A 27,934-nucleotide genomic window follows, 5' to 3' on the forward strand; every position below is an offset into this window, starting at 1 on the left:
AAGACAAATTCCTTCTTAAACTTAGAATAATATACATCTTTAATTTGCACATATAAATAGATCGAGATAAACACATAAACTAAACTCGTATTTGTTCTTCTCATGAGAACTAAGTGCCAATATCCTTGTTTCCTAATTAATTTCTAAGTATTCCTAAAAGGAAGAATCTGATGAAAAAAAATGAATATGATATTTTCTTGCTGGATAGATAGGATCTTCACACAGTTCTCCTAAATTATGGATTTGAATTTGTATTTGAACTCAATGTCATTTGTTGGCTGTAAAATACCTAGTCCTGCTCGGGTCTGGTCAAGTGAAGGGCAGCTCACATTCTTGTCAACCAGCTCCATCTCAAAGTATGAGAGCAACAGAGTCAAAAACTGTTTGATTTCATGTACAGCAAACAATCTCCCAGGACACTTAGTTATACCAGATCCAAATGGCATATAATAATATTTCAGTCTGCGGCCATTACGATAGAAGGTTGTCTTTTCTTTTCCATTTGTATCCAGGTAACGATCATACTTAAATGTCTATAAAAGCAAAGCAAAAACAAATTAAGCAATACACAGTTTACAGTTTGTTAGATTTGTTTAGTCATGCTGGAGAAAGGAATTTTGTTATTAAGTAAATAAAATAAGCTATTTCTGTTTACTGCTTTGTGATATAGTTGTTCCTGCAGAATTCTCTGTTTACTGTACCTCATTAAAGTAAAAGTCATTCGCTGACATTTTCTTAGCTAAGGGATCGGTTCCTACTGGTTCATTTAGTATGTTAGAAATCTCTCAGGGAATATACCAGTTAGTCTGATGGTTATCCAGTAGTGTTACTCATCAGGGAGTCCCTGGTGAAATCTCAACTGTTTGTTCTTTCTCTGGTTCCTAATGTTCTTTTAACATTTCATCCTTCATAGCTTTTCTAAGTCAATGAATTTGGTTATCTCATTATCTGATCCCACTCCAGTAAGGTGTGTTAAGAATACTAGGATGTGGGTACATCACTATGGGGCTGTTTTATTAAGATCAACCACTGAGGTAGAGAAATGAGGAACACTAGCAGAGGACTCAAGGGAGTAGTGAAAACAGCAAGACACTTCCAAAGACATCAAATAGCCTGTCAATATGTACAACTGCGTTTTCAGTAGTGCTGACATTTGGTCAATTTTATACTTGATCTGAAGCGTGTCCTTCGGTCTTTTTCAAGGTTTTTCCATCTTAGCAGTTTGTGACGTATTGACATACTATTTGATGAATTTGCACTTTATAACCAAGACTCCTGAGGTAGACGCTTTTGCCGAAACATGGTGCTATGTCGAGTCGTTTGTGACCTTTTTGAATAAATCCTGTGTATGACATCCTTCGACTCCCTCGTGTCTTTGGAAGTGTCTTGCTGTTTCCACAACTCCCTTGATTCTGCTGTTTTATTAAACCACGGCAAAATTTGCAGTTACTGTGGCTTAATGTGGGACTTCATCATACGGTAGCTGCAAATTTCATATGGCAACAATTGGGAGTGTTCCCAGCATTTGCCATTATAGATGCTGCATTAAATTTGTAGCTACAGAACAGTAGTTTGCTTGGAGTAGGCACAGAAGCACTTGGGGGCCAGATTCAGTAAATGGTACCTAAAGTTAGGTGCCGTAAAGATGCGCATTAAGGGGTGAATTCTATATATGGAGCTGAAAAGAATTGGCACTGAAAAAAGTGCTAATGTATAAACTACACTTAAAGTTAGGCACAGTTTATAGAGCAGTGCTTATGCCCAGGACTCATGCCTAACTGTAGGCATGGCCATTTGCACCAATTGAAATGTGGTGCAAATGTATGAACCTAAATTGGAAACCTATCCCCCATATTCTATAACTACATGTGTAAATGCTCGGAACACCCCCATTCTGCCCTTGACCCTCTCATTTTCATGCCCCTTTTGTTACTTGCATGTAAAATTTAGGCGTGGATCCCGTGTCTAAATTTACTCACGTAAATTCCAATTAAATCTAATTCGTGCCAATAAATGCTTATTAAAAAGCCAATTATTGGCACTAATTAGTTCATTTTCAGGCTTCTCAACAATGAGATAAGACATTCCGTATAACACATTTAGGGGTCCTTTTACAAAGCCATGGTAAAAAGTGGCCTGCGATAGTGTGAGTGCATCTTTTGGGCATGCGCTGGGCCACTTTTTTCCGCAGCTGGGGAAAGGTCGTTTTTTAATGGGTGTGCTCAAAAATTAAAACTAGCATGTGCCTATTACGGCCTGAGCCCTTACTGCCAGCCATTGACTTAGCGATAAGAGCTCATGCGCTACCCACGTGGTAACCATGCATGTGTCAACGTGGCCATGCTGCGATCACCACCAGGAATGCCCCACGGTAGAAAATAGAAAAATAGTTTGTGCACAATTAAACTGTATGCACAAACTGGGCACATGCCCAAATTTGCACATGTAATTGTTGGCGATGTTTATAGAATTAGAGGGTACATGCCAATTCTATAAAGGTTGCATAGCGCTAAGAAACATTTTTTAGAATAGTGCTTAGCATGGATTTGCAAGAACATAAGAATAGCCATACTGGGTCAGACCAATGGCCCATCTAGCCCTGTATCCTGCTTTTAACAGTGACCAATCCAGTACCTGGCAGAATCCCAAATAGTAGCAAGATTCAATAAATGGCTCCCAAAGTTAAGGTGCTGGGATAATCCATGCAAAGCTAGTAATCTGTAAAGGGCGCCCTGCATGGAGCATCCTAGAACACTAGCTTAGCACACATTTCGTGACCAACTTTGGCTGTGAGGACTTACACCTGCTGAAACCTGGTATAAATGCTGGTGCTGAGTCAGAAGCAAAGCAGGAACCTCCCTCTATGACCGTACAGCAACAGAATCACAAGTAGAGGGCGACACTAATGATGATCAGCCATGAGAATAGAATCAGGCAAACTTTATTCTGAAGTACCAGCACCAATAAACCCGGCACGGGCCATGTTTTGGTGGTCACAGCCAACTGTTACAAGGGTCACAAGTTGATATACATAAACAAGAACCTTGTCTGGTGCACAAGGAATGTGAATGGCACATGGACCTAGGCTCCACCTTGAACCTTATCCACAGAATAGGTAACATGTAGAATGCTCAAGAAAGCGGTCACCAAGTTACTTGCTGGTGCACAATTAATGGCAGTTGGGCGCGTAAATGATCTATAACATTACGCCTAAATTTTGGGAATGCCCCTGACCTGCCCATTTACCTCCCCTGGCCACACTCCCTTTTGAGTTGTGTACAAGACAATTTAGGCATGCAGTGCTATAGAATAACAAACAAGCAGATTTGCCCATAAGTTCTAATTAGTACCAAGTAACATCAATTGATTGCTAATGGCTCATTAACTAATTAGTTTGCACACGGATCTGGGATCCATGCCCAAATTTGGGTGCTCTTTATAGAATTTTAGGGTTTACCACATGGTAACTGCAAAACTACTGCAATGCCCTTTAACATGATTGTGAGCCAGCAGTTGCCATGCGGTAAACCATACATTAACTCCCCGGATTCTGTATAGGTTGCCTAAATTTGAGTGTGGATCTCAGATCTGCAGGTAAACTAATTAGACAATTAGGAACTAGCAACCAGTTATTGGAATTAACAATTGAAACCCTCTGCTCAGTGTGCGGCAGCAGCTAAGAAAGCAAATAGAATGTTAAGTATTATTAGTAAAAGAATGGAAAACAAAAATTAGGATGTTATAATGCCTTTGTATTGCTCCATGGTGCGATCGCAACTCAAATATTGTGTTCAATTCTGGTTACTGTATCTCAAAAAATATATAGTGGAATTAGAAAAGGTACAGAGAAGGGCGACGAAAATGATAAAGGGGATAGGAAGATTTCCCTATGAGGAAAGGCTGAAGCAGCTAGGCCTCTTCAACTTGGAGAAAAGGCAGCTGAGGGGAGATATGATAGAGGTCTATAAAATAATGAGAGGAGTGGAACGGGTAGATGTGAATCGCTTCTTTACTCTTTCCAAAAATACTAGGACTAGGGGACATGCGATCAAGCTACAAAGTAGTAAATTTAAAACGAATCAGAGAAAATCTTTCTTCACTCAACATGTAATTAAACTCCTGAATTCGTTGCCAGAGAATGTTGTAAAAGCAGTTAGCTTAGCGGAGTTTAAAAAAGGTTTGGATGGCTTCCTAAAGAAAAAGTCCATAGACCATTATTAAAATGGACTTGGGGAAAATCCACTGCTTATTTCTAGGGTAAGCAGCATAAAATGTACTGTACTTTTTTGGGATCTTGCTAGGTACTTGTGGCCTGGATTGGCCACTGTTGGAGACGGGATGCTGTCCCAGTATGACAACACATATACTTATGTACTTCTAGGCACTTAATTGGCAACAATTAGGAGTTACACACAGATCTGCCCTATACCCTACCAGGGGCGTAGCCAGACCTCGACGGGAGGGGGGTCTAGAATCCGAGGTGGGGGGGCACAGTTTAGCCCACCGACCCCCCCCACCACCACCACCACTTTGGACCTCCCTCCCGCTGCCGACCTCCCCCGCAGCCGCCTACCCTCCAACGTCACTGCCGCCACCAGGTACCTTTGCTGGCGGGGGTCCCCAACCCCCACCAGCCGAAGTCTTCTTCAGCGCTGGTCGACTCCGGCGCCTTCGCTGATGATCTGTTTCTGATGTCCTGACTCCTGCGTGCACATCCTGTATGTAGCCCCGTGCAGGACGTGCACACAGGAGTCAGGAGTAAGAAACAGATCATCAGCGAAGGCGCTGGAGTCGACCGGCGCTGAAGAAGACTTCGGCTGGTGGGGGTTGGGTACCCCCGCCAGCAAAGGTACCTGGCGGCGGCGGGGGAAGGTAAGCGGTGGGAGGGGGGTCCAAAGTAGAGGGGGCCAGGGCTTAATCTATGGGGGCCCATGCCCCTGTGGCCCCACCTACCTAAGCCCCTGTACCCTACTCCATATCATGTGTGCCTAAATTTCCTAGTGCACAACTCTAAAGGGGACAGGGCCATGGGAGGGTCATGGGCGGGTGAGGAGCATTCCTGGAAATTAGGCATGATATTATAGAATTCCTGCATTTGCACACCTAAGTGCCATCAGCTGGGCACAAGCATTTATACGAGTTAGGCATGAAGGGCTAGATTCTATATATGGCATCTGAAAAATCCATGCAGAAAAAAATTACACCTAGGTGTATTCTCACAAGCACACTTAAATTTTATAGAATAGACTTAAATTTCCACGTGCTATATAGAACATGCTGAGTGGCTCTCCATGCAATCAAATTTGGTCACATCCATTTAGGCCACATTTTACTTGGCATAAATCCTGACACCCAAATTAGGTGCAGATCAGGTGTATTCTATAATAATGCACATAGATTTTAGAAATATGCGCACCTTGCCATGTCCTCGTTTCAAGCATGCAACTATATACTGTACCTAAATCTAAGTGCTGCCTATAGAATATGCTTAGGTGGAAATTTAATCCTTGTGGATTTTTCAGGTGCCCTATGATACTTTCTCTGTCCCTAGAGAGCTCACAACCTAAGTTTTTTATACCTGGGGCAATGGAGGATTAGGTGATTTGCCCAAGCTCACAGAGAGCTACAGTGGGAATTGAACCCAGGTTGTCAGAATCAAAGCCCAGTGATTTAACCATTAGGCCACTCCCTCCACTCCAAAGCCTTTGAGGACTGGAAAGATGTTAGGTGTTAAAGCAGGACTGGAACCTAGGTCCCCTGGTTCACAGTCCACTGTACAAACCGCTAGGCCACTCCTCTGGCCCTCAAAAGCTACAAGGAGAATGTGGACATCAATCCCACTGCCTCTCGCATGCAAAGCAAGCACTCTACCACTTTTTTGTGTCCCTAGTGGACTCACAATCAAAGTTTTCTACCAGGGGCATTAGAGGGTTAAGTGACTTGCCCAGGGTCACAAGGAACTGCAGTAGGAATTGAACCTGGCTGGCTCCCAGGTTCTCAGCCCACTACATTAGGTTACTCCTCTACTCCACTCCAAAGAATGAGTGAAATGAGGGGTATTTAGTTTATATGCACATATGTTATAAAAATACACGTATGTGCACTGTTTCTACCAGTTCATGCATGCACAAACTTATACCTTCTTCAGAGCAAGTGTAGCTTTATACAGGAAATTATAGGTAGGGGCATTTATAAAAGCATAGACACTAGAGGCTAGATTCAGTAAATAGCACTCAAAATTCAGTGCCAAAAAAAGGCACTCAATGCTGTTCTATAATGGGTACTCAAAGATGAGCACCCACTATAGAATAGCATTGAGTACCGATTTTGTTGCCCAAATTTGGCACCAGGACATATGCCTGATGAACCCAATGGTCTTTAAAGTCTTGACTAACATAGTTTATCCAGTTATTGCAGTAGGGTTACAGAATATCTGGGTTTTAAAAAGATTTGGACAAGTTCCTGGAAGAAAAGCCCATAGTCTGCTATTGAGACAGACATGGGATCCTACTACATTGGTTTTTTTGTTATTTTGTTCTATTATGATGTCTTTGATTTTGTATTGTTCACTTTGAATTTACTGTGTATGTTCATACTGTAATCTGCTGAGAATTGTTTAGATCGTGTGTCTGCAGCATGCACAGTTTTCAAAGTGGTGAGGGCATGATTTGGGCAGGTCTGCAAAGTCTCTGTGTAATTTTATTTTGCAGTGGTACTACTTGCATGCTTTAAATACAATCTAGACATTGATGAGCAAGTGAGCTAACTGCTCATTTGTTCCTGGGGTTTGCAGAAGTGGTTCAGTGGCAATTGTGCTGGATGCTCTGGTGTTTTAAATCACTTCCAAAATTAAAAATTAGAGTTTTCTAGCATGGCACATTCAATGGCGCCCCTTAAAATCCAGTTGTGTGAAATTTAGCATTTATACACTTATCCGTACAGGCTACAAAATTGCTGCTAACGTGTATTGGCACTTTTATGTTTACATCCCCCAAGTGATGCTACTATTTTACGGGCATATTTCTTTGTATTTATTTATTTATTATCTCATTTGTACCCCACATTTTCCCAACAACGTCAGGCTCAATGTGGCTTACAGCGCACCGCAGAGGCAGATGCCAATGCAGTCAAATTAAACTAATACAACAGAAAACATACACAAGTACTAATGGGGGGGGGATGGGGAAGAGACGGAAGGAGCAGGGAAACCAGGAAAGATGAGGGAAGGGTGGGTGTGTCTAAGATTGTCACCAGGTTGATGTGTATCAAGCAGAGGAGACACATGCTGAGTCCTTGGGATAAGATTTTCCAAATAACAAGGTCTTAAGTGATTTCCTGAAATTTAGATGGTTGTGGATGGTTTTCATAGTTTTTGGTAAAGAGTTCCATACTTGCGAGCTGATGAAGGAGAAGGATGAGGCATACGTGGATTTGTACTTAAGTCCGGTGCAGTTTGGGTAATGAAGGTTTAGATATGAACGGGATAGTCTCAATGCATTCCTGGGAGGTAGGGTGATTAGATTAAGCATGTAGCTAGGGACTTCATCATATAGAATTTTGTGAACTAGGGAGCAGATTTTAAAGGTGATTCGTTCCTTGACAGGAAGCCAATGTAATTTCTCTCGGAGCTGTTTGTCACTTTCAAATTTGGATTTTCCATAAATTAATCTTGCCGCTATGTTGTAGAATGGTTGTTGTCGCTATGGGCTAGATTCTATATATGTCACCTAAAAAATTGGTGCCAAAAAAAAAATACACCTAGGCGTATTCTATAAACTATGCCTAAAGTTAGGCGTGGTTTATAGAATATGCCTAGTGCCCATCCCGGCGATTAAGTGTAGTTGCAGCCATTTACACCAAGTGAAACTTGATGTAAATTCCCACGCCTAACTTAGGCACAGAGTGAATGGATTCTATAACACTGCACATACATTTTAGGAATGCCCATGACCCGCCTATGCTCCTCCCATGGCCACGTCCCCCTTTGAGATCCGTGTGGTAGAATGTACATAAACCACTTTATAGAATACACTTACCTCCGAATTCTATATAGTGTGCCTAGAGATCCGTGCTGAAATCCAGCAGATTCTATAACAGCACGCGCAACTTAATTGGCTTAACAAGCTAATTAGCATTGATAACAGCACTTAAGCAATACTGAGCACTAATTGACAATAATTACACTAATTGACAATGATTACAATTTACACACACAACTCACTAAGCATATTCTGTAACACACTCTGCATAACTTCTAACGTGCACAGACAAAAGAGGGCATGGTTATAGGCGGGAAAATGAGCATTTCGTGGGCGTTCTGAAATTATAGTTATAGAACATGGCCCTCTGTGCCTAAATCTATGTGCTGGGATTTACACCATGTTTTCACTGGTGTAAATGGATGCGCATAGATTTAGCGTATAGAATACGCTTAGGTGGAAATGTTTTTTGCACGGATTTTTTAGGCACCATATATAGAATCCCCTCTTAGCGAGTAGTGCATGTAAATTCTAATTATTGCCAATTAGTGCTGTTAATTGCTTGTTAGGGTCCAATTATCAGCACTGATTGGCTCATTAATCAATTAAGTTACACACGCAATTTGGCCACGTGGCCAGAACTGCACATATAACTTTATTCATCATATATAAAATTTACTGGTATACGTACTGCAAGCGGATATATAGATTTCCCATATCTTTATAGGTGTTTTACAAAAGGCTCTGTGTTTCCTCAGCCCCTTGTAAAATTGGGAAAATTATGTGCACATCCTGGCTTGGATGTCCTTTTTCCTACTTAAGACAACTATGCAAAATCAGCCTTTACCTATGCAACTACTGATTGCATGAATATCTTTTTGTTGCTGTTGAAAGCATTATATAATAGTTTAATTATCATTCAGCTCTTTCAGTAGCTTAACTGCAAAAATTTTAAACACCTTATAACTTACTTACCAAAGGGTCATGGTAGATTTCTGGATCCAAATGGATCAATTGTGGATAAAGAGCTACAATGTCATCTTTTCTGATGTTATAAGCTTCATCATTGTCTAAGTGTAATGCGAAATCCTCCTTAGCTACTCTGATGTTCAGAGAGGCACTAGACAGCCTCATAGCCTCTTTGATAATGCTATCTGTAGAAATAAACATACAGAATATATAAGAGCCAGGCCAAATTAAGGTCAACTGATGCCCTAAGCACAACCCAACAATGGTGCCTGTTGCCTCTTCCATTGCTTAACTGACAAAGAGATTAAGACTAAGTGATGAGAAATATCATTAGTGTATGAAACAAAACATCGTATATGTTTATAATGATTAGAAAAACATTGAAATTCATGTTGGATAATGGGTGTGACAGACAGCAATGAAAGAGTTTATTTATTTATTTTTTATGTTTAAAATTTCTATCCTGCCTACAAAACCTAGGCCATGTACAATTATTTTTAAAAACATACATAATCTTTAAACCAAACATCAAACACAAAAATAAATACAATATCACATAATATGTCACAGTCCCGAAACCATCAATAATTCCACACTACCTGAAAAGCCTGTACACACAGATGGTTTTTCCCCTACCTGAAAAGCCTGTACACAGAGATTGGTTTTTAAAACTTTTTTTAAATTGTGAAAGAGAAGAGCAAAATCGCAAAGGCCCTGGCCAAGTATTCCACAACAGTGGACCTGCAATAGACAATCACACTTAAGGGCATGATAGCTAGGGGGAAAACTCTGTGGTGTCCTCCTTCCCTTGGTGCCCTAAGTATGTGCTTGTTTTGCTTAATAGTTAATCCGGGGCTGATAAGAACATATTCTTCAGGAAATCCTGGTCATAGTAACATCTTCAAAGTGTTAGCATTCTTTGAAAAACATGCTCAGACAATAGGTAATTGGCTGGGCTAGGTGATGTCCTCTCCGTTGCCAAATCATGAGGCAGTGAATTCAAATTTGACCTTAAGCCACAATCTCTTGGTCTTTCAGACTGTTAGGGGCATAATGTATTCTAACAGTGACATTCATTTCTGGGATAGATGCCACTAACTGATCCTCGATATTAGTTGAACGCTATTGAAAACCACTTTTTAAGCTTAAGACATATCTGATGCTCTTATTCATAGTAGCATACCAAGTATTGGCATATTATCCAGCTGCTGTCGATTCAAGGATATAAATGTACCATTTAAGCTGATTTTTTGGCAAGCATTTTCTAGTACATTGTATACCTCTTCAGTGGCTGCTTTCATTGCTTCTGGGCTTCTAAAAAAAAAAATTCAGTACAGTCACATGAAAATAGCATTTGAGACATTCATTTTGCTTACACTGACACTAAATATTATTTTCATCGTTATAATTACCAACGGATGGCCAATGGATGTTTTTAAATGGTAGCCATGGCACGCGAAAGAATCCATAAATTCACTAGCACTATTTGGACAGTCAGCAATGCTGGATTTATGGATTCACCTTTAATCGACCATAGGTATAGGTACTGGAGGGAGGGGGTAACTTTATATACAATTTTTCACATGTAAAAGCCTTTTTATGGATGTAAAAGGACTTTTATAAAATTACCCCAGGGTTTATGCTCATAAAAATACACATACCCCCGGATTCTATAAACTTATGCACTCAACTTTACACAGAGTGGAAAGTTGTTCATGCAAGTTACAGAATAAAGTCGCTTGCATGTGTAAATTAATTTAACAATCTGATAATTGGTGTTAATGTGCAATAAGAAATTCAGTCGGCTTTAAGTGGCACTAACTGGCACCTATTATTTTTTTTTGTTACATTTGTACCCCGCGCTTTCCCACTCATGGCAGGCTCAATGCAGCTTACATGGGGCAATGGAGGGTTAAGTGACTTGCCCAGAGTCACAAGGAGCTGCCTGTGCCGGAAGTGGGAATCAAACTCAGTTCCACAGGACCAAAGTCCACCACCCTAACCACTAGGCCACTCCTAAATGCAGTTAAACATACAATGGCCCTTAGTCACTATTCTATAACATGCAGGCACAAATTCTATCGTGCACAGCTACTATGGGGTGTGGCCATGGGAGAGGCATGGGCAGGTCAGGGGGTGGCCTAGCAGTTACACGTGCATGTTATAGGGCAGTGTTTCCCAAGTCGATCCTGGAGTAACCCCTTGCCAGTCAGGTTTTCAGGATATCGACAATGAATATGAATGAAAGAAATTTGCATACAAAGGAGGCAACATATGCAAATCAGTCTTATGCATATTCACTGTAGATATCCTGAAAACCTGACTGGCAAGGGGGTACTCCAGGACCGACTTGGGAAACATTGTTACAGAATACTAGCAATTATGCACCTAACTGCCTACAGTTAAGTACAAACACACCAGCCTTTGACATGGCGTCAGGGCTGTCGAGATGGGGGGCGGGGGAGCAAGATTCCCCAGACACGGCCTCCCAGGGGGGGCCTGGTACCGGGAACTGTCTCTCCCCTGCTTCTGAGTGTCTGAACATGGGTGATGATAACTCGGGTCCTGGCACACAGGAGCATCGAGAGTGACAGACCGAGGGAGGAAAAGTGAAGACGAGGGAAGTTAAGGGGGAGGGGGAGCTGCAACGGCCCTGCCCCAGGCCCAGCTCTGTCTCTCAGTGGCCCTGCATGGCATAAGTGCTGACACCTAAAGGTAGACCTATATATGTGAACTTACACTAGTATTCTATAATGGCAGTTGCACATGCTATTGCCATTACAGAATCCACCGTTAATATACTGCATCCCGATGCCTGTCTTAAAGTGCTTTTTCTTGAATCTACCCCATAGTGCCAAGAAGACGTGCATGTTTACATGAACTGCATGTAGGCACGCTCTGGGGTGATGTTTGGGAAATTATGGATGTTCTTTATAAAATACTCAAGCAGCAATAAATGTTCATGCTTTCGATCTAGTTCTGATTTCTGCTGATTTACCCCTATTATTTTGTAAACATACATAAGCACCCATATTTCTTTGTAAAATAGGCTAGGAATAGACACCTACTTGACTCTATATAGCTAGAAACATAAAAGCATAGGTAAATGTAGGCAGGTAAAGACCATATGGCCTATCCAGTCTGCCCATACATGTCATCTTCTCTCTCTATACCACTTACTTGTCCAAATCTTTCTTAAATTCAGATATAGTTTTCATCTCCACCACCTCCACTGGGAGGCTGTTTCACAAATGTATCACCCTTTCCACGAAGAAGTATTATCATATCTCCCCTCTTCTGCCTTTCTTCCAAAGCAGTAGATAAAAAACAACAAAGCAGTGGAGTCAAATGCATTTATTTGGAATAATACCCGACGTGGCCACGTTTCGCCCTCAGGCTGCTTCAGGGGTACAAACTATCAAAAGTGTATATAAGTATATCATATGCACTAGTACTGAGATGAGAACAGTTATTCCAAAAATCTAGTTCCACTTTTCTGCTACTTCCAACTGCATATCAGTTCAGTTGGAAGTAGCAGAAAAGTGGAACTAGATTTTTGGAATAACTGTTCTCATCTCACTACTAGTGTATATGATATACTTATATACACTTTTGATAGTTTGTACCCCTGACGCAGCCTGAGGGTGAAACGTGGCCACGTCGGGTATTATTCCAAATAAATGCATTTGATTCCACTGCTTTGTTGTTTTTTATCTACTGTTTTGTAAGCAGTTGTGTGCCTTTTTGTTTTTTTGGTTTCTTCCAAAGCATACATTTTGAGATCTTTAAGACTGTCCCCATATGCTTAGCAGCCACTCTCTGGACCGACTCCATCTTGTTTATATCTTTTTGAAGGTGCAGTCTCCAGAATTGTACACAATATTCTAAATGAGGTCTCACAAGAGCCTTATACAGAGGCATCTTCACCTCCTTTTTCCTTCATCTCCCTATGCACCCATGCATCCTTCTAGTTTTCACCATCACCTTTTCTACCTGTTTGGCCACCTTAAGATCAACACATTTGATCACACCTAGGGTTACCATTTTTTGTCCCCCAAAAAGGAGGACACATGCCCTGCCCCCACCACACACCCTGCCCCCTTTCACACCCTGCCGTGCCCCATTTCACACCCTCACTCTGCCCCCTGTCACACCCTCACTCCGCCCCCTGTCACGTTTTCCCTTCCCCCCTGTCACATACCCCGTCGCCCCCCCCCCCTCCCCTTACCTTACTACTGCCCTGGTGGTCTAGTGACCTCTTCAGGGCAGGAAAGAGCCCCCTCTTTCCTGCCCGGAGCGCTGCCCTGCATGCATCCTTCCTGTTGGTGATCTCGGTGCCGATTCAAAATGGCCGCGGAGAGTTGAAGTCTCATGAGGTCACTTCAACTCTCGGTGGCCATTTTGATTCGGTGCCAAGGATCACCTACAGGAAGGATGCATGCAGGGCAGAGCTCCGGGCAGGAAAGAGGGGGCTCTTTCCTGCCCCGAAGGCGGAAGAGGTCACTAGACCACCAGGGTACTAGTAAGTAAGGGGAGGGGAGGCTAGCAATCTGCCCGTTTGTCCGGATTTCTGGACAAACGGGCAGATTGGCAAAACCCACCCGGTTGCCCGGACATGCCCTCAAAAAGAGGACATGTCCGAGTAAATCTGGACATATGGTAACCCTAATCACACCCAACTCCACTCCTCTTTTGTTCACAAAAGTACTTCACCCCCTAAACTGTACTGTTCCCACATGTTTTTGCAACCAAAATGCATGACCCTGCATTTTTTAGCCTTAAATCTAAGGTGCCAAATTCCAGCCCATTCCTTTAGCTTCACTAAGTCCTTCCTCATGTTGTCCACACCATTTTGGGTGTCTACCCCAGGCGACTGCTATAAAATTACTCTCATAGTGATAGTATTGCACCACTATCTGAATAGCTAAGCAGTTTAATTTTGCAAAGAAATCTATGAATGGGGCAAGGCCACCAAGAGGGGGGAGCATTGGGGGCAAGATTCCCCAGTCCCGGCCTCCAAGGAGGGCCTGGCGCAAGAAGGTTCTGCTTCCCCGGTCTGTTTCTCTCTTGCTCCTGTATATTGGGACCTGAGTGATTGTGTTAATGTGATAGCCTGGGTCCCAGCACACAGGAGCAAGAGAGTGATAGTCCGAGGGAGAAGCTGACACAGGAAGGTAAAGGGTAGGGGTGATGGCCCAAGTGAGTGGGGCAGTGGCTTCAGCAGCCAGAGTGGGGGGGGGGGATGACAGCTGCAGCGACCTGGCTCTGTCTCTCGGCGGCCCTGGAATGAGGCATCAGAGAGGGATGTCAGGGTGGGAGAAAATCTATGAATTGAGTGTGGGGGAGTCAGTGGGTGAGAATGCAGCAGATTTTACAACATGTCCCGTTTAAAAGATACTGGGTCCAATGGGATGGGGTTGGAGGTTGGTTTATGTGAAAATATGTGATGGCATAAGTGATGTTCTTATGTATTGTTTCTTTTTTTTCTTGCTTGTCATCAGTATTTAAACCTAAAAAGATACTGGGTCCAACTTTGAGCCTGCTGTCTGCGTTACCGCAGCCAGAAATGTGTGATGTTCCCAACTTGAGCAATTCAATTTTATATTTGCTGCAGGATTCTTTAAATGGCAGTATGCAGTTTAGTAACTACCCCTCTAAGGGAATCTCTTACTAAGATGCGCTGCTCGTGCTAAAAATCAGCTGCCGCTAAATGCTGAGATGCCCATAAGAATATAATCGGCATCTCAGCATTTAGCACCAGCTGATTTTTAGCACGAGCTAAAAATGCTGAACACCTCAGTAAAAGACCCCCCCTAAGTAAACAGTGATAGAATTTTTTTTTTTTTTTTAAATCTTACCTAATTATATAAAATAAACTCCAAAAAGTAGCAGGTAATGTGTTAGCCTGTGAAGCCCATAGTAAAGCTAAATGGGTTTTTGCTTTGCTCATATCATCAAAGGTGGAGAGAGTATCATTCAAGAACATCCTTAGAGAGATGAGGTCGGAGATGTTGTTTCGTTTTCTTAGATTCTCATGCAGAAATTCTTTTGCCAGATTCTCTCGAGCACTGTAAGCATTCTTGAACACATGAATTGGTAGACCTGCTACAAGAGCTGGGAAAATCTTATCAAACTGTTTGAAGTTCTCAAGAGCATTGAGGATAAGAGCTCTTTGTGCTTCTTGCCTTGCAGAGTTCTTCTCTTTCGGAGAGTTGAGCTCTTTCCCAAAAAGAGTCAAGTAGCCAGCTTCAAACATCACCCGGTAACAGAAGGCGTAGAGCCCATCAGTGATCCAGTCTTGAGAATTCACTTTAAGAACATTTGGTTGGAGCATGGCATGCTGAAGGTTTTCCATCATGGCCTCAATAAGGCTACTCAAAGAATCACCCTGCAATGTTTTTATGAAAGTTTCATGTATATTTTCTGTGGTGTTTCCATCGTTGGGATCCATGCTGCCATGTCCAAAAGCCTGTCATCAAAAATATTTAGTGTTAGACAATGAAGGCTCATCATAACAGGATGATTGTTCAGGAATGGAAATGATACATTGTTTTAAATTTTTGGTAATATATGACAGACTGTGTACACTACTGTAATTTAAAATTAAATAAAAGATGCAATCTTCTTAGTAAAGAAAGTGATCTTTGAAGAGCTGGAATGATAGCAGATGTAACTGCATTCATCATACTGCACTGTTGAGCTCTGATTAGTAATAAAAAATAATATCAGATTAATTCTGAACCATTGTATATCAAATATACCCCAGTAGTTCCCAAACTGTCCTGAGGGCTCCCCTGACAGTGAGGTTTTCAGCATATCCACAATGAATATTCATGAGAGATCTGCATGCAGTGGAGGCAGTGCATGCAAATCAATTCATGAATATTCATTGTGAATATCCTGAATACCTGACTGGCTGGGGAGCCCCAGGACAGGTTTGAGAACCACTGATATACTTTACAAGAAATGTATGTTAACAGCTAGACAGGATAATTATGAAGCATTTTGCAGCTCTTGGTTCATCAGTACGGTTATGCAAGTAACTATAAGTTACCAATCAGTGGCGTACCAAGGGGGGGGGGGGGGGTGGGGGCGGTCCGCCCTGGGTGCATGCCGCTGGGGGGGTGCCGTGCGCCGGTCAGCATCGTTCGTTTCCATGCTCCCTCTGCCCCGGAACAGGAAGTAACCTGTTCCGGGGCAGAGGTTCCTGTTCCGGGGCAGAGGGAGCATGGAAACGAATGACGCTGATCGGCGCACGGCACCCCCCCCCCCAGCGGCATGCACCCGGGGGGGTTCTTTCGCTGGGGTGGTGGGTGTCCTTTCGCTGGGAGGGGTTGCGCTGCACCGGGGGGGGGGGGGCGCTGCACCTGGGGGGCGGGGCGCATCGGCGATCCGCCCCAGGTGTCAGCCCCTCTAGGAACGCTACTGTTACCAATTGATATATAATCAGTTTCCACACATGGTTTCAAAGGGTGGGGGGAGTGTTAGAAAGATTTAATATAAATAATAGCCATGGCATTTAATAATGTATGTATTCAGCATCACTATAGCCAGTGGCACTGAACATATGTATTGGTCACTGACTGCCACAACCATTATCTGTTTAATATAGGCCTCCTATTCAGAAGGCCTAAACTTAGGGGTAGATATTCAAAGCGATTTAAATGGCCAGGAGAGGCTTCTGGATGTTTAAATCGGTTGGTCATGGTTAAGCGGGGATATTCAGCTGCACTTAACCGGACAGTGCCTCTGAATATTCCAGTCATCCCCTAACCGGCGAGGTTAGGGGTGGAGTTTAGATGAAGAATCGACATAACCAGTTGGTGGCAAAATTCAGTCTGCTAACCAGCAGGGTAATTGCATAAAGGGCCTCTTTTATCAAGCCATGCTAGCGGTTCCTGCACGACAATGCCAACGGAGCCCATTAAAAATGAATGTTTTTTGTCAGTATTTCTTCACCGGGAGCTGCTAGTGTGGCAGTAGTAGTTAACCAGAAACCCGTCTGAATATTGACTGGTGTCCAGCTAACCTCCAGGTGGTGGTCAATAAGGTCTGGTGGCCCCCCTTCTGATCCCCAAGATCTCCCCTCCCACTACTCACCCCCTGAAGAAAATCTAAGGTGGCCCCAGGCCCCAGCTCCCCCAACCCCCATCCCTGTAGGCTCCTCAGGCCTACTTTTGTGGGTCCCTGGTGGTCTGCAGGAAATGGGCAAGATCAATGCCCATTTGCTCCTGCCCTGCATGGGTTTCCCATCAAAATTCCACAACTTCTAGCAGCAGCCTCACAGTACTTCAAATACCATGAGTACTTCAGGTACAGTGGTGCTTGAAGTACCCTGAGGCTGCCACTAGAGACTGCGATAATCATTTTGATAAGCAGGCCACACCAGGCAAGAGTAAGTAGCATCACTCTTACCCATTTTCCCCTAGAGTACCAGGGACATAGGTAGGTTACCTGTATATCTTTATGTGGATTTTTAACCAATTTATATACGTTGGACCACTGAATAGGTGGCCCTAAACTTAGATAATATATCCAGATAAAGACAGGCCTGCTATTTACATCCACTGAATATCTCTGCTCTCCAAATAAATTTAGGCCCTACCCATAGGAACCAGCTTTGTGGAAGCAACAGTTGCTGAGCACCCACACAATTAGTACTACTACTTGTCATTTCTATAGTGCTACTAGATGTATGCAGCACTGCACACAGTATATATAAGGTACTTTCTCTATGCCTAGTGGGCTCACAATCTAAGAGGGAGGGAGTTTTGTACCTGAGGCAATGGAAGATTAAGTGTCTTACCCAGGGTCACAAGGAGCTGCAGTAGGAATTGAACTTAGTTCCGCAGGAGTCCAGCTCACTGTACTAACCATTAGGCTATTCCTCCACTCCAGTATTGAGCCAGCTCCTTCACTCTGTCCTGGGAAGTATAATTTGTGTTGTGTTTAGCACCCCCAATCATTTTGAAAACTTGTCTTATATGGCCCTACTGCCAGAACACCCTCCTAACTCTGAAGTGATAAATTATGGATGGAGATTGAATTGTCTATCCCAAATGTATCCATTTGCAGAGCAGAAAATTTAAAGAGAAGCACTTGCTGAGCTCATACATGATTTACAGTATTGCCCCTATATTTTAAAATATCTGGGATAACGTACTCTATGGGTTGGATTAGCTAAGGATTTTTTTCCCCATTTTATGTGACTAGGGAAAACAAACTTAATGCAGTACACCCTATTGCTCAATCCCAGTCCTTGATTATAATAATCATGATAGTTTATTTATTTTGTATTTAGCTCACATCTTTTCAGTGGTCATTCAGGGTGAGTTACACTCAGGTATGAAAGGTACTTTCCTGTCGCCAGAGGGCTCAGAATCTAAGGGGTTGATATTCAATACAATTTAACTGGCTAGAAATGGCTCCTGGCAGGTTAAATCACTTGTTTGGAACTATCTGCTGTTATTCAGTGACATTTAACCAGTTAGTACTGTTGAATATCACCACAGACCACTATACTAAATGCCGGCTATTTTGTGGGCGGTCCATGGGCGGAGTCAGCACTTATGTGGTTAAGTGCCAATATTAAGCACTTACCCCCAGATTCTATATAGCGTGCCTAGAGATCTGCATCAACATCCAGACATATTCCATAACTGCGCACATAACTTAATTGGCTTAACAAGCCAATCAGCATTGATAACAGCACTTAACAAGCAATAATAAGCACTAATTGGTAATAATTTGAATTTACATGCACAACTCGCTAAGCGTATTCTGTAATGAACTGCGTCTAAATTCAAGTGTGCACAGTTCAAAGGGGGCATGGCTATGGGCGGTCAAATGGGCATTTCGTGGGCATTCTAAAATGTACATGCGTAGTTATAGAACATGGCCCAGTACGTGTAAATCTACACACAGGGATTTACGCCATGTTTTCACTAGTGTAAATGGAGGCTCATAGTTTTAGGCGCTGGGCTATCAATTAAGCATATTCTATATCCAGCACCTAAATCTAGGTGCTGCTTACAGAATACACCTGGGCAGAAATGTTTATCGCATGGATTTTTTAGGCGCCTTATATAGAATCTGGCCCTTAACTGCTTAAGTTTAGTGGTCAAATCGGATTGCATAAAAATCAGTTCTATCTTCGGGGCCCTTTTAAAAAGCTGCGGTAGGGCTACCGCAACAATGACTTGCAGCAAATTGGCACAGCAGCAGTATTGGTGTGTGCTGTGCACCATTTCTGGTGCTCAAGAAATTACCTGGCAGTAACTAGACAGCACTGTGCGCTACCCAATTACCACCAGGTTAGCATGGGAGCCCTTACTGTCTTCTAAAGAGAAGGCAGTAAGGGCTCCCGAGGAAATGACTGCATGGCAAGTGCTTAACTTACTATATGGTCATTTCCGTTTAAAAAAAAAAATCCTTGTACCTGCTATAGTAAAAGGGTGCCTCGGCACACAGCAAACCCACATACCAATGCCACCGCAGGGGTCCTTTTATCGCAACTTGGTAAAAGGACCCCTTTATGTGGTTTCGCTTAGATGGCTAAGTGCTGAATATGGCACTTAACCACGTAAGGGATAGCCAGCCACGTAAACCTGTCTATTCAGTGCTGGTGGCCCAGCATTAAGTATCTTGGAATAATGCTGCTGGCGACTAAAAAAAAAATGCTCACCGCAACCGGCTGATTATCAACCCCCAAGTTCATACATGAGGCAAAGGAGAGTTAAGAGACTTGATCAGGGTTGGTGAAAGCTGAACTTTGACTTCCCTGGTTTACAACCCACTGCTGTAACCACTAGGCTATTCCTCCACTGAAAAAGTCTGAGAGGATGGCTCTGATCCAAGATTACGGTTTTGCTTTCTTAGCCTCACCCTAATTTTATTACCTTGAAAGCTTGAAGGACAACTTTGTATAGGACATCTCAGTAGGAACCCAACTGTTTAGGTCCATGCATTCAAATAGCACCACCAAAAAACATACTTGTATTTGGTAGCACATATTTAGAAAAAAAAAAGCCATTTTGCAAAGGAAAACATGAGTGGCATCACTCAGAACTTTACATGCATGCAGTGACAGATTTTGTAAAACTGTGTATCCAAAGGGAACCAATTAAGAAGTCCAGCTGTAAAACTCAAGCTTTTGGTATTTTGAGGTGGTTTGAAACTCTTGAAAGTTAAGCACTATTCCCCAATCAAGCATCCCTATAAACCCCAGGTTCAAATGAGCAGTTAGCCTGGGATTATGTGTAGTTTTAAGTAGGTATAAATGACAACGCCAGAAATTTTTCATGGTATGTGTGTATTATTGTTTTAAAATACAGGACACACATACGCTTGAAGAACCACTCAAACTACATCCAGAACACACTCCCTTAAAAAATATGTAACGCCTTTTCTAGAAGGTGCCACATAAATCTCTATGCCAATTTTCAAGTGTATATCAGCTTTCATACATGCAAACGGTGCCTGACCCTAAGTCTGATTAATTTCATGATACACAAATATTTGAAAACCAGATAGGAAATCTGTACATGGATTACAGACATACAGTAGGCATTATTTTTCTATAGATGCAGAATTGGGAATATTTGAAAACAGAGCACATAACATTATGGAGAAATCTAGAATGAACTAGCCATGTTTTCTGTTTTGTAATTGTGCAAAATAACATCACCATTGAAAGCTGCTACCTTTACAGAAGTGGAAAAGTGAAACTTTTTCCAGTCAAAATGTTTTCCTTGGCGAATAACAGAGTAATATGAAAAGGGATCTGTGATGAAATGGACATATTTGCCGGCTATTTTGCAGGTGAAAATGTGGCCATATTTCTTTTGTCTTGCTCGGAGAAACTCAAGGGGGTTGGCGCCAAACTGCAGAGCGCATCCCAGATATGGAATCAGGCCATTCTCAACCGGAGGCTCGCCGAGGTGTCTGCAAGTTACAATCCAAAACAAAAATAAGTAATATTTTGTTAATCAATAACCTGCCCCTCAACATAAGACCTTGCAGTTCTGAATTCACACCATTTATTTTTCTGGAACGTGTAGTTTTCCAAGAATTGTCTGATGTGCCCAAAAGAAATTGTAGTCTTAGGCTGAAAATGTTTGGCAGGCAAACTGAAGCAAAAATTGCAAATATTCCCTTTCCCTCTACTTTAGCAACTTTGCCTCTTTGTTCTTTATAAACAGAATTTTGTATTATCCCTGGAAACAGTGGCATAGCCACAGGTGGGCCGGGGTCCACCCACTTAGGGCTTAGGCCCACCCAACAGTAGCACACGTTTAGTAGTAGCTGGTGGGGATCCCAAGTTCTGCCAGCCGAAGACTTCCCCTTGATGGTAACGAAAACGCTACTCTCCATGATAACGGCACCTGCACATGCTCAGTTTTCAGTGCATGCCTGCTGCAGACTGCCAAGATGGAAAGAAGCATTTTCTCACCAGCTGAGGTATTTTTTGGGTGGTGGTTGAGGGGGGGGGGGAAGAACACTTGGTGCCCAACCACTTCTTGCCTATGCCCACCCAAAATCTGTTGTCTGGCTACACCCCTGCCTGGAAAAGAGGAACTTGCAGACTGAAAGTCTCATATCACATAGCACATCAAGGGGGAATTGGAATGTCCAGGTCAGGATGTTAACAATTCCTCTGTTGTTTTACAAAATACTCTGCTAAACACCGAGACTTTTTAAAAATACATCAAGAGCTTTATGCTCTTTATGCTGACGACACCCAGCTTTATCTCTCCACACCAGACATCACTGCGGAAACCCAGGCCAAAGTATCGGCCTGCTTATCCGACATTGCTGCATGGATGTCCAACCGCCACCTGAAACTGAACATGGCCAAGACCGAGCTTATTGTCTTTCCGCCCAAACCCACTTCTCCTCTCCCTCCACACTATCTCAGTCGATAACACCCTTATCCTCCCCGTCTCATCTGCCCGCAACCTCGGAGTCATCTTCGACTCCTCCCTCTCCTTCTCTGCGCATATCCAGCAGATAGCCAAGACCTGTCGCTTCTTTCTCTATAACATCAGCAAAATTTGCCCTTTCCTCTCTGAGCACACCACCCGAACTCTCGTCCACTCTCTCATTACCTCTCGCCTTGAATACTGCAACCTACTCCTCACTGGCCTCCCACTTAGCCATCTTTCCCCCCTTCAATCCCTTCAGAACTCTGCTGCGCGTCTTATCTTCCGTCTGGACCGATATGCTCATATCACCCCTCTCCTCAAGTCACTTCACTGGCTTCCGATCAGGTACCGCATACAGTTCAAGCTTCTCCTACTAACCTACAAATGCACTTGATCTGCAGCCCCTCATTACCTCTCTACCCTCATCTCCCCTTACATTCCTACCTGAAACCTCCGCTCACAGGACAAATCCCTCCTCTCAGCACCCTTCTCCACCACCGCCAACTCCAGGCTCCGCCCTTTCTGCCTCGCCTCACCCTATGCTTGGAATAAACTCCCTGAGCCCATACGCCAAGCCCCCTCCCTGCCCATCTTCAAATCCTTGCTCAAAGCCCACCTCTTCAATGTCGCCTTTGGCACCTAACCTTTATACCTCTACTCAGGAAATCTAGACTGCCCAGCTTGACATTTTGTCCTTTAGATTGTAAGTTCCTTTGAGCAGGGACTGTCCTTCTTTGTTAAACTGTACAGCGCTGCGTAACCCTAGTAGCGCTTTAGAAATGTTAAGTAGTAGTAGTAATAAGAGCATTGAGTTTAAAAAATATATATGAAGAAAAAAAGAGTGTCATCACCTGGCGGCTTCCACTTATAAGTGCCAGCATTTATAAGTGGAAAGCATGATTTTGCAACTCCTACTTATAGGTACTGGTACTTAATATGTATAGGGGCCTGACTTTAGAAACCGATGATATAAATGCTGTCAATGTAATGGGAAATCCCAACTTTTTTTTTAAAGGCAAAAAATAGAAACACAGGAATAAGGAAAATTATGCCCTTAATCCTTTATTTAGGGGTCCTTTTACTATGCTGCGCTGAAAAATGGGCTGCGCTAGTGTAGGCGCGTGTTTTGGACACATGCAGATCCATTTTTCAGAGCACCTGTAAAAAAGGCCTTTTTTTTTGCCAAAACTGGCCGTGCGGCAAAATCAAAATTGACCCGTGTCCATTTTGGGTCTGAGACCTTACTGCCACCCATTCACTTAGCGGTAAGGTCTCATGCATTAACAAGGCAGTAATTGTCAATGCACGTAGAATGCCAATTACCGCCCAGTTTTCACCGCGCGCCAGAAAATAAAATAGATTTTCCGAAGTGCGTAGTGGACGAGCATAAAAAATGAAATTACCGCCCGGGCCACGCGGTAGCTTGGTGGTAACTCCAAATTGATGCTCATTGTGCATACGTAGGCACCAACGCAGCTTAGTAAAAGAGCCTCTTAAAGCCCTGGCTGAAAAGATCACTTTTCAAACACATATGCATGCCTCAGATCTGGCGCAAAAGCTGACATGGAAAAACATGTATAAATTTTCAGCCCACCCTAACCATACCTAAAAGAGGCCTATTTGAAATATCTGTGTTCTAGTGCTCTCCATGTATAAAAAATGGCTTTCTGAAGTAACCATTTACATGTGTAACCTGTCTACACATGCAGATGCTGCCGTTTTCATAAGGAGAAGGTTTGAAACGACCTCCAAATCCTGCAGAGCCTGTGCTGATGCCAGACACTGCTGCAGTAGATGTTATATGACTCATGTAAGAATACCTTTTACCCATCCTGCTCTTGGTGTTCATCTTTACCTATTTGTGCATATGAAATACAATTTGTACAGAAAACAAATCTTAAAAATAGGAAATGTGATGAGAAAGTTCTGAAATAGAATATATATGTGAGCATTGAAACATACAAGCGAATATAAACTAAAGTAATATGTTCCTTACCGTCTCCTTATGCCAAGAATGAGCCATAAGCAACAGCATAATATCACCACTAGTCCCCATATCAAAGATACAGTTAACATTATTAAAATAACAAATTAAAGAACAGTCACATCTATAGTTAAGCCAAAACAGAAGTGCTGAGATTGGCCACTGTTGGAAAACAGGATACTGGGTTTGATGGACCTTCGGTCTGTCCCAGTATGGCAACACTTATGTTCTTATGTAAAGATTTGAGCTGCTTTTATATGTGCACAATTAGGGAGTAGATCTAATAGGGTTAAACTCAAATACCTCTGTCCAGTTATTAATTAACATTTTTTTCTCCAACGGACTGGCTTTTCAGGAGAAGCATTATTTCTGACCGGCAAGGGTTAACCAAAATTGTTGCAGACATGACCTTGACCTAAGTCTACCAGTATCAGCAGAAGTTCCAAAGTAATCAGAAAGTTGTAATAGCTGCTGATTTCAAGGACTTCAGGGTGTTTTGTGATCACGTTTACAATGACATTTACAGTTCAGGTTCATCAGTCAGTACTGATGTTCTGCAGTCAACTAATTTCAAAATTTATTCAACAAAAATATTAAAAGGAGTATTGTAGTTTTATAGTATCTTAAGTAGAAACATAGAGGATAATTTTCTGACAGGGCTACTCAATGGGGTCTGTGTGCTGCGGCGGCTAAGAAAGCGCACAGAATATTGAGTATTATTAGGAAAGGGATGGAAAACAAACACGAGGATGTTATAATGCCGTTGTATCGCTCCATGGTGCGACCGCACCTCGAGTATTGTGTCCCTGCTGCTAGTTTTCTCTTTCAGCCATTTGGTTCCTACTTTTGTTTGTTCCCTGATGGCTCAGGGTTCCAGCTTCTTGTCAAGTGCTCTGCTTTCAATAATCAACATTTTTATTTATTTATTTATTCACTACATTTATACCCCACATTAGCCTGAAATAGACTCCAATGTGGCTTACAAACAATAAAGTGAATAAAACATAATAATGTACAGAATATAAAACAAATTACAATAAGTTCAAGAAGCAAATTAATACATGTGCAGTAAGTAACCAGGGATTTAGACTATCTCAAGGACAAACAAATAATTAAGGGTGGATAGGTGAGAGCATAATTAGGCAGGACTAGATTTTCAGCCATAATGGAACAAAACAAAACCGCAAACTACTGAAGACCCATCTCTTAATAAGGTATACAACAAAGATCAACAAATGTGAACTCCTCCACATGCATCCAGTATTGCCTTATAATATTTGCCTTTCTATCATGCTTATTCATTATCATGTAACCCAAATCCTTTATATCATGCTTTTTCACTATCCTTTGTATCATCCTTTATACGATGCTTTATCATGATCATGTTACCCAAAATCCTTCCATAATACTAAATGTATATTCTATTATATATTTCCAATATTCATGATGTATTGTAAGCCACATTGAGCCTGCAAAGAGGTGGGAAAATGTGGGATACAAATGCAATAAATAAATAAATAAATAAACTAAGATGAGCTAAACCTGTTTTTATAACAAATATGGCACAAGAAGGTGCCCTAAATGACCAGATGACCACAGGAAGGAATACTCTCCCATTAGTCACTAACCCCTTCCCATCCCCTCAAAATATGATTTAAAACATTACTTGCCAGCCTCCGATTTTATACTCAGATCCATTAGAACAGCATGCAGGTCCCTGGAGTAGTTTAGTGGTGGGTGCAGTGCACTGCAGAAAGGTAGACCCAGGCCCATACTCAGCAGGGAACAAGTCCAGAGGTGGGGCAGCTTTTTACACTTAACCCCTTACTCAGCTGTTTAATGCCCGTGCTATTTTAATCATTCTCATAATAAACGAAAAGCCCTAATTTCTTATTTGTTCTGTCTGTCGAGCAGGGACTGCTTCTTACACACTTGTGTACTTATATCTAAGGGTGCTGTTGAAATGACAATTAGTAATAGTAATATGCATGTCAAAAAAAGTGTCAGAACTTTGGAAAGTGTTTTTGAAGTTAAAAGTTTGAAACAAAAAGTTAAATCTCTACTTGAACCCAGTTTCATTGGTTCAAAGTTACTTAGATGGGTTTATAATTTGCATGAGAAATGTTTTCTGTACTCCTCTAACCAGATAAGAGCAAGTGAAAGTATTGACATTTTGAAATTTCTGTTTGTAACTGCTGATTGATTATCCTTCAAACACAGTAACATTTTCTGTTCAACTTCAAGCATCTTCAAGTAAAAACAATGTGTGCATAGGTGGAGGGGCATAATCAAACGCGAATGCCTATCTCCATGGGCGTCTATGTCCGAAAACTGGTACGTGAAGAGGCGGGACAGACCGTATTTTTGAAAAAATGGACGTTTTTCAGCTGGGCGTTTGGTTTTTTTTAGCGGCAATGGAAACTAAAAACGCCCAGCTCAAAAACGTCCTAATCCGAGCCATTTGGTCATGGGAGGGGCCACGATTCGTAGTACACTCGCCCCCCTGACATGCCAGGACACCAACTGGGCACCCTAGAGGTCAGTGTGGTGGACTTCAGACAACGCTCCCACATGCATAGCTCCCTTACCACGGGTGCTGAGCACCCAACCCCCCTCCCCCAAAACCCACTACCCACAAATGTACAACACTACCATAGCTCTTAGGGGTGAAGGGGGCACCTACTTGTGGGTACAGTGGGTTTTGGAGACCTCCCATTTACCAGCACAAGTGTTACAGGTAGGGGGGATGGGCCTGGGTCCACCTGGCTGAAGTGCACTGCGGTACCCACTAAAAGTGCTCCAGGGACCTGCATACACGCAGGCCTCTAGGACTTGTTGCTGCTATATAACATTGGCACACCAGTTGACACCTGAAGACTAATCTCTCCGAAAATGTCCTTTATTGGATTAAGCATGCTTACTCACAGTTAACTGCAGATCAGAGGTTGTGCCCCACTGGCAACAAGTCTCCCTGGTACTGAGATTAGCAGTAGGTCCGAACTGGCAGAATGGTGTACAATGCCCTCTTTCAGCCACATTCAAGGTAAGAACTAAGTTCTGTAACATGGCTAACATGTGAAAGGGATCTAAAACTGGGTTACAAAAATGGCCACTACCTCATGGACTACCGGAAACAAAACAGGGCACACTCTGACCCAGCAGGGGGAAAAGCACCATGGGAGTAGAGCCTACCAACTACCAACATCGTGAGCATTTGCCACAAGCTAGTGGAATCACGGAGCCCAATACCCTACACCCACCACAATGCATTGCTGATGTGACTCTGCAGTGCCCTTAACAGAAAAGGTGTCACACTCACCCGAGACCCACATCAGAACCAGGGAAAGGCTGTCAGAGGATAGAACACATTCTGCTGTCATGGAGGTGGGTACGGCATTTGAGGCTGGCATAGAGGCTGGAAAAAAAGTTTTTAAAGTGCGTTTATTTGGGTGGGAGGGGGTTAGTGACCACTGGGGGAGTCCGGGGAGGGCATCCCTGATTCCCTCCAGTGGTCATCTGGTCAGTTGGGGCACTTTTTGGGGACTTGTTCATGAAAAAAAAGGGTCCACAAAAAATGACCCAAAATCGCGGTAAAAACGCCTTTTTTTTCGATTATCAGCTAAAGATGCCCATCTCTCCTCGGCCGATAACCACGCCTCCGACACGCCCCCGTCAACTTTACCCATTTCCGCAATGGATTGCAGTTGGAAATGCCCAAAATCGGCTTTCAATTATACCGATTTGGGCGCCCACGGGAGAAAGACGCCCATCTCCCGATTTGGGTCGCAATATAGGCATTTTTCTCTATCGATTATAAGCAAGATAGTATTCCATGAGACAAAATAGGGCAGGAACTCCAACTCCTTCAGTGCCATATTGCAAAATAATGTGCACAAGATAAAGAAATAAAAAACCACCCCAAAATGAAATAAAAAATAAAATCTGAACAATGAAATGAAATGCAAAAGAAACCCAGCATACGTCTGCCTTATACGTGGAAAAGCAAAGACTATGCACAGGGATCTATCACTATCCTGCATGTTCAGTAGTCATTGAAGGGGTTCTGCCTCCATTTATCT

General features: G+C 42.7%; 1 protein-coding gene across 1 annotated transcript; it reads right to left on the reverse strand.

Moving 5' to 3' along the window:
- Positions 1 to 205: 205 nt before the first annotated feature.
- Positions 206 to 24,060, reverse strand: LOC115460373 (cholesterol 7-alpha-monooxygenase-like). The gene is made up of 6 exons (XM_030190156.1): positions 23,868 to 24,060; positions 20,651 to 20,891; positions 14,807 to 15,417; positions 10,132 to 10,262; positions 8,955 to 9,133; positions 206 to 533 (listed from the first exon to the last, which is right to left on the reverse strand). Exons 1-6 carry the CDS (start codon positions 23,945 to 23,947, stop codon positions 231 to 233), a joined length of 1,545 nt encoding a protein of 514 aa, XP_030046016.1. The 5' UTR covers positions 23,948 to 24,060; the 3' UTR covers positions 206 to 230.
- Positions 24,061 to 27,934: the final 3,874 nt, after the last annotated feature.

Source organism: Microcaecilia unicolor, chromosome 1 (assembly GCF_901765095.1).
Source record: "Microcaecilia unicolor chromosome 1, aMicUni1.1, whole genome shotgun sequence".
Classification (NCBI taxonomy): Eukaryota; Metazoa; Chordata; class Amphibia; order Gymnophiona; family Siphonopidae; genus Microcaecilia; species Microcaecilia unicolor.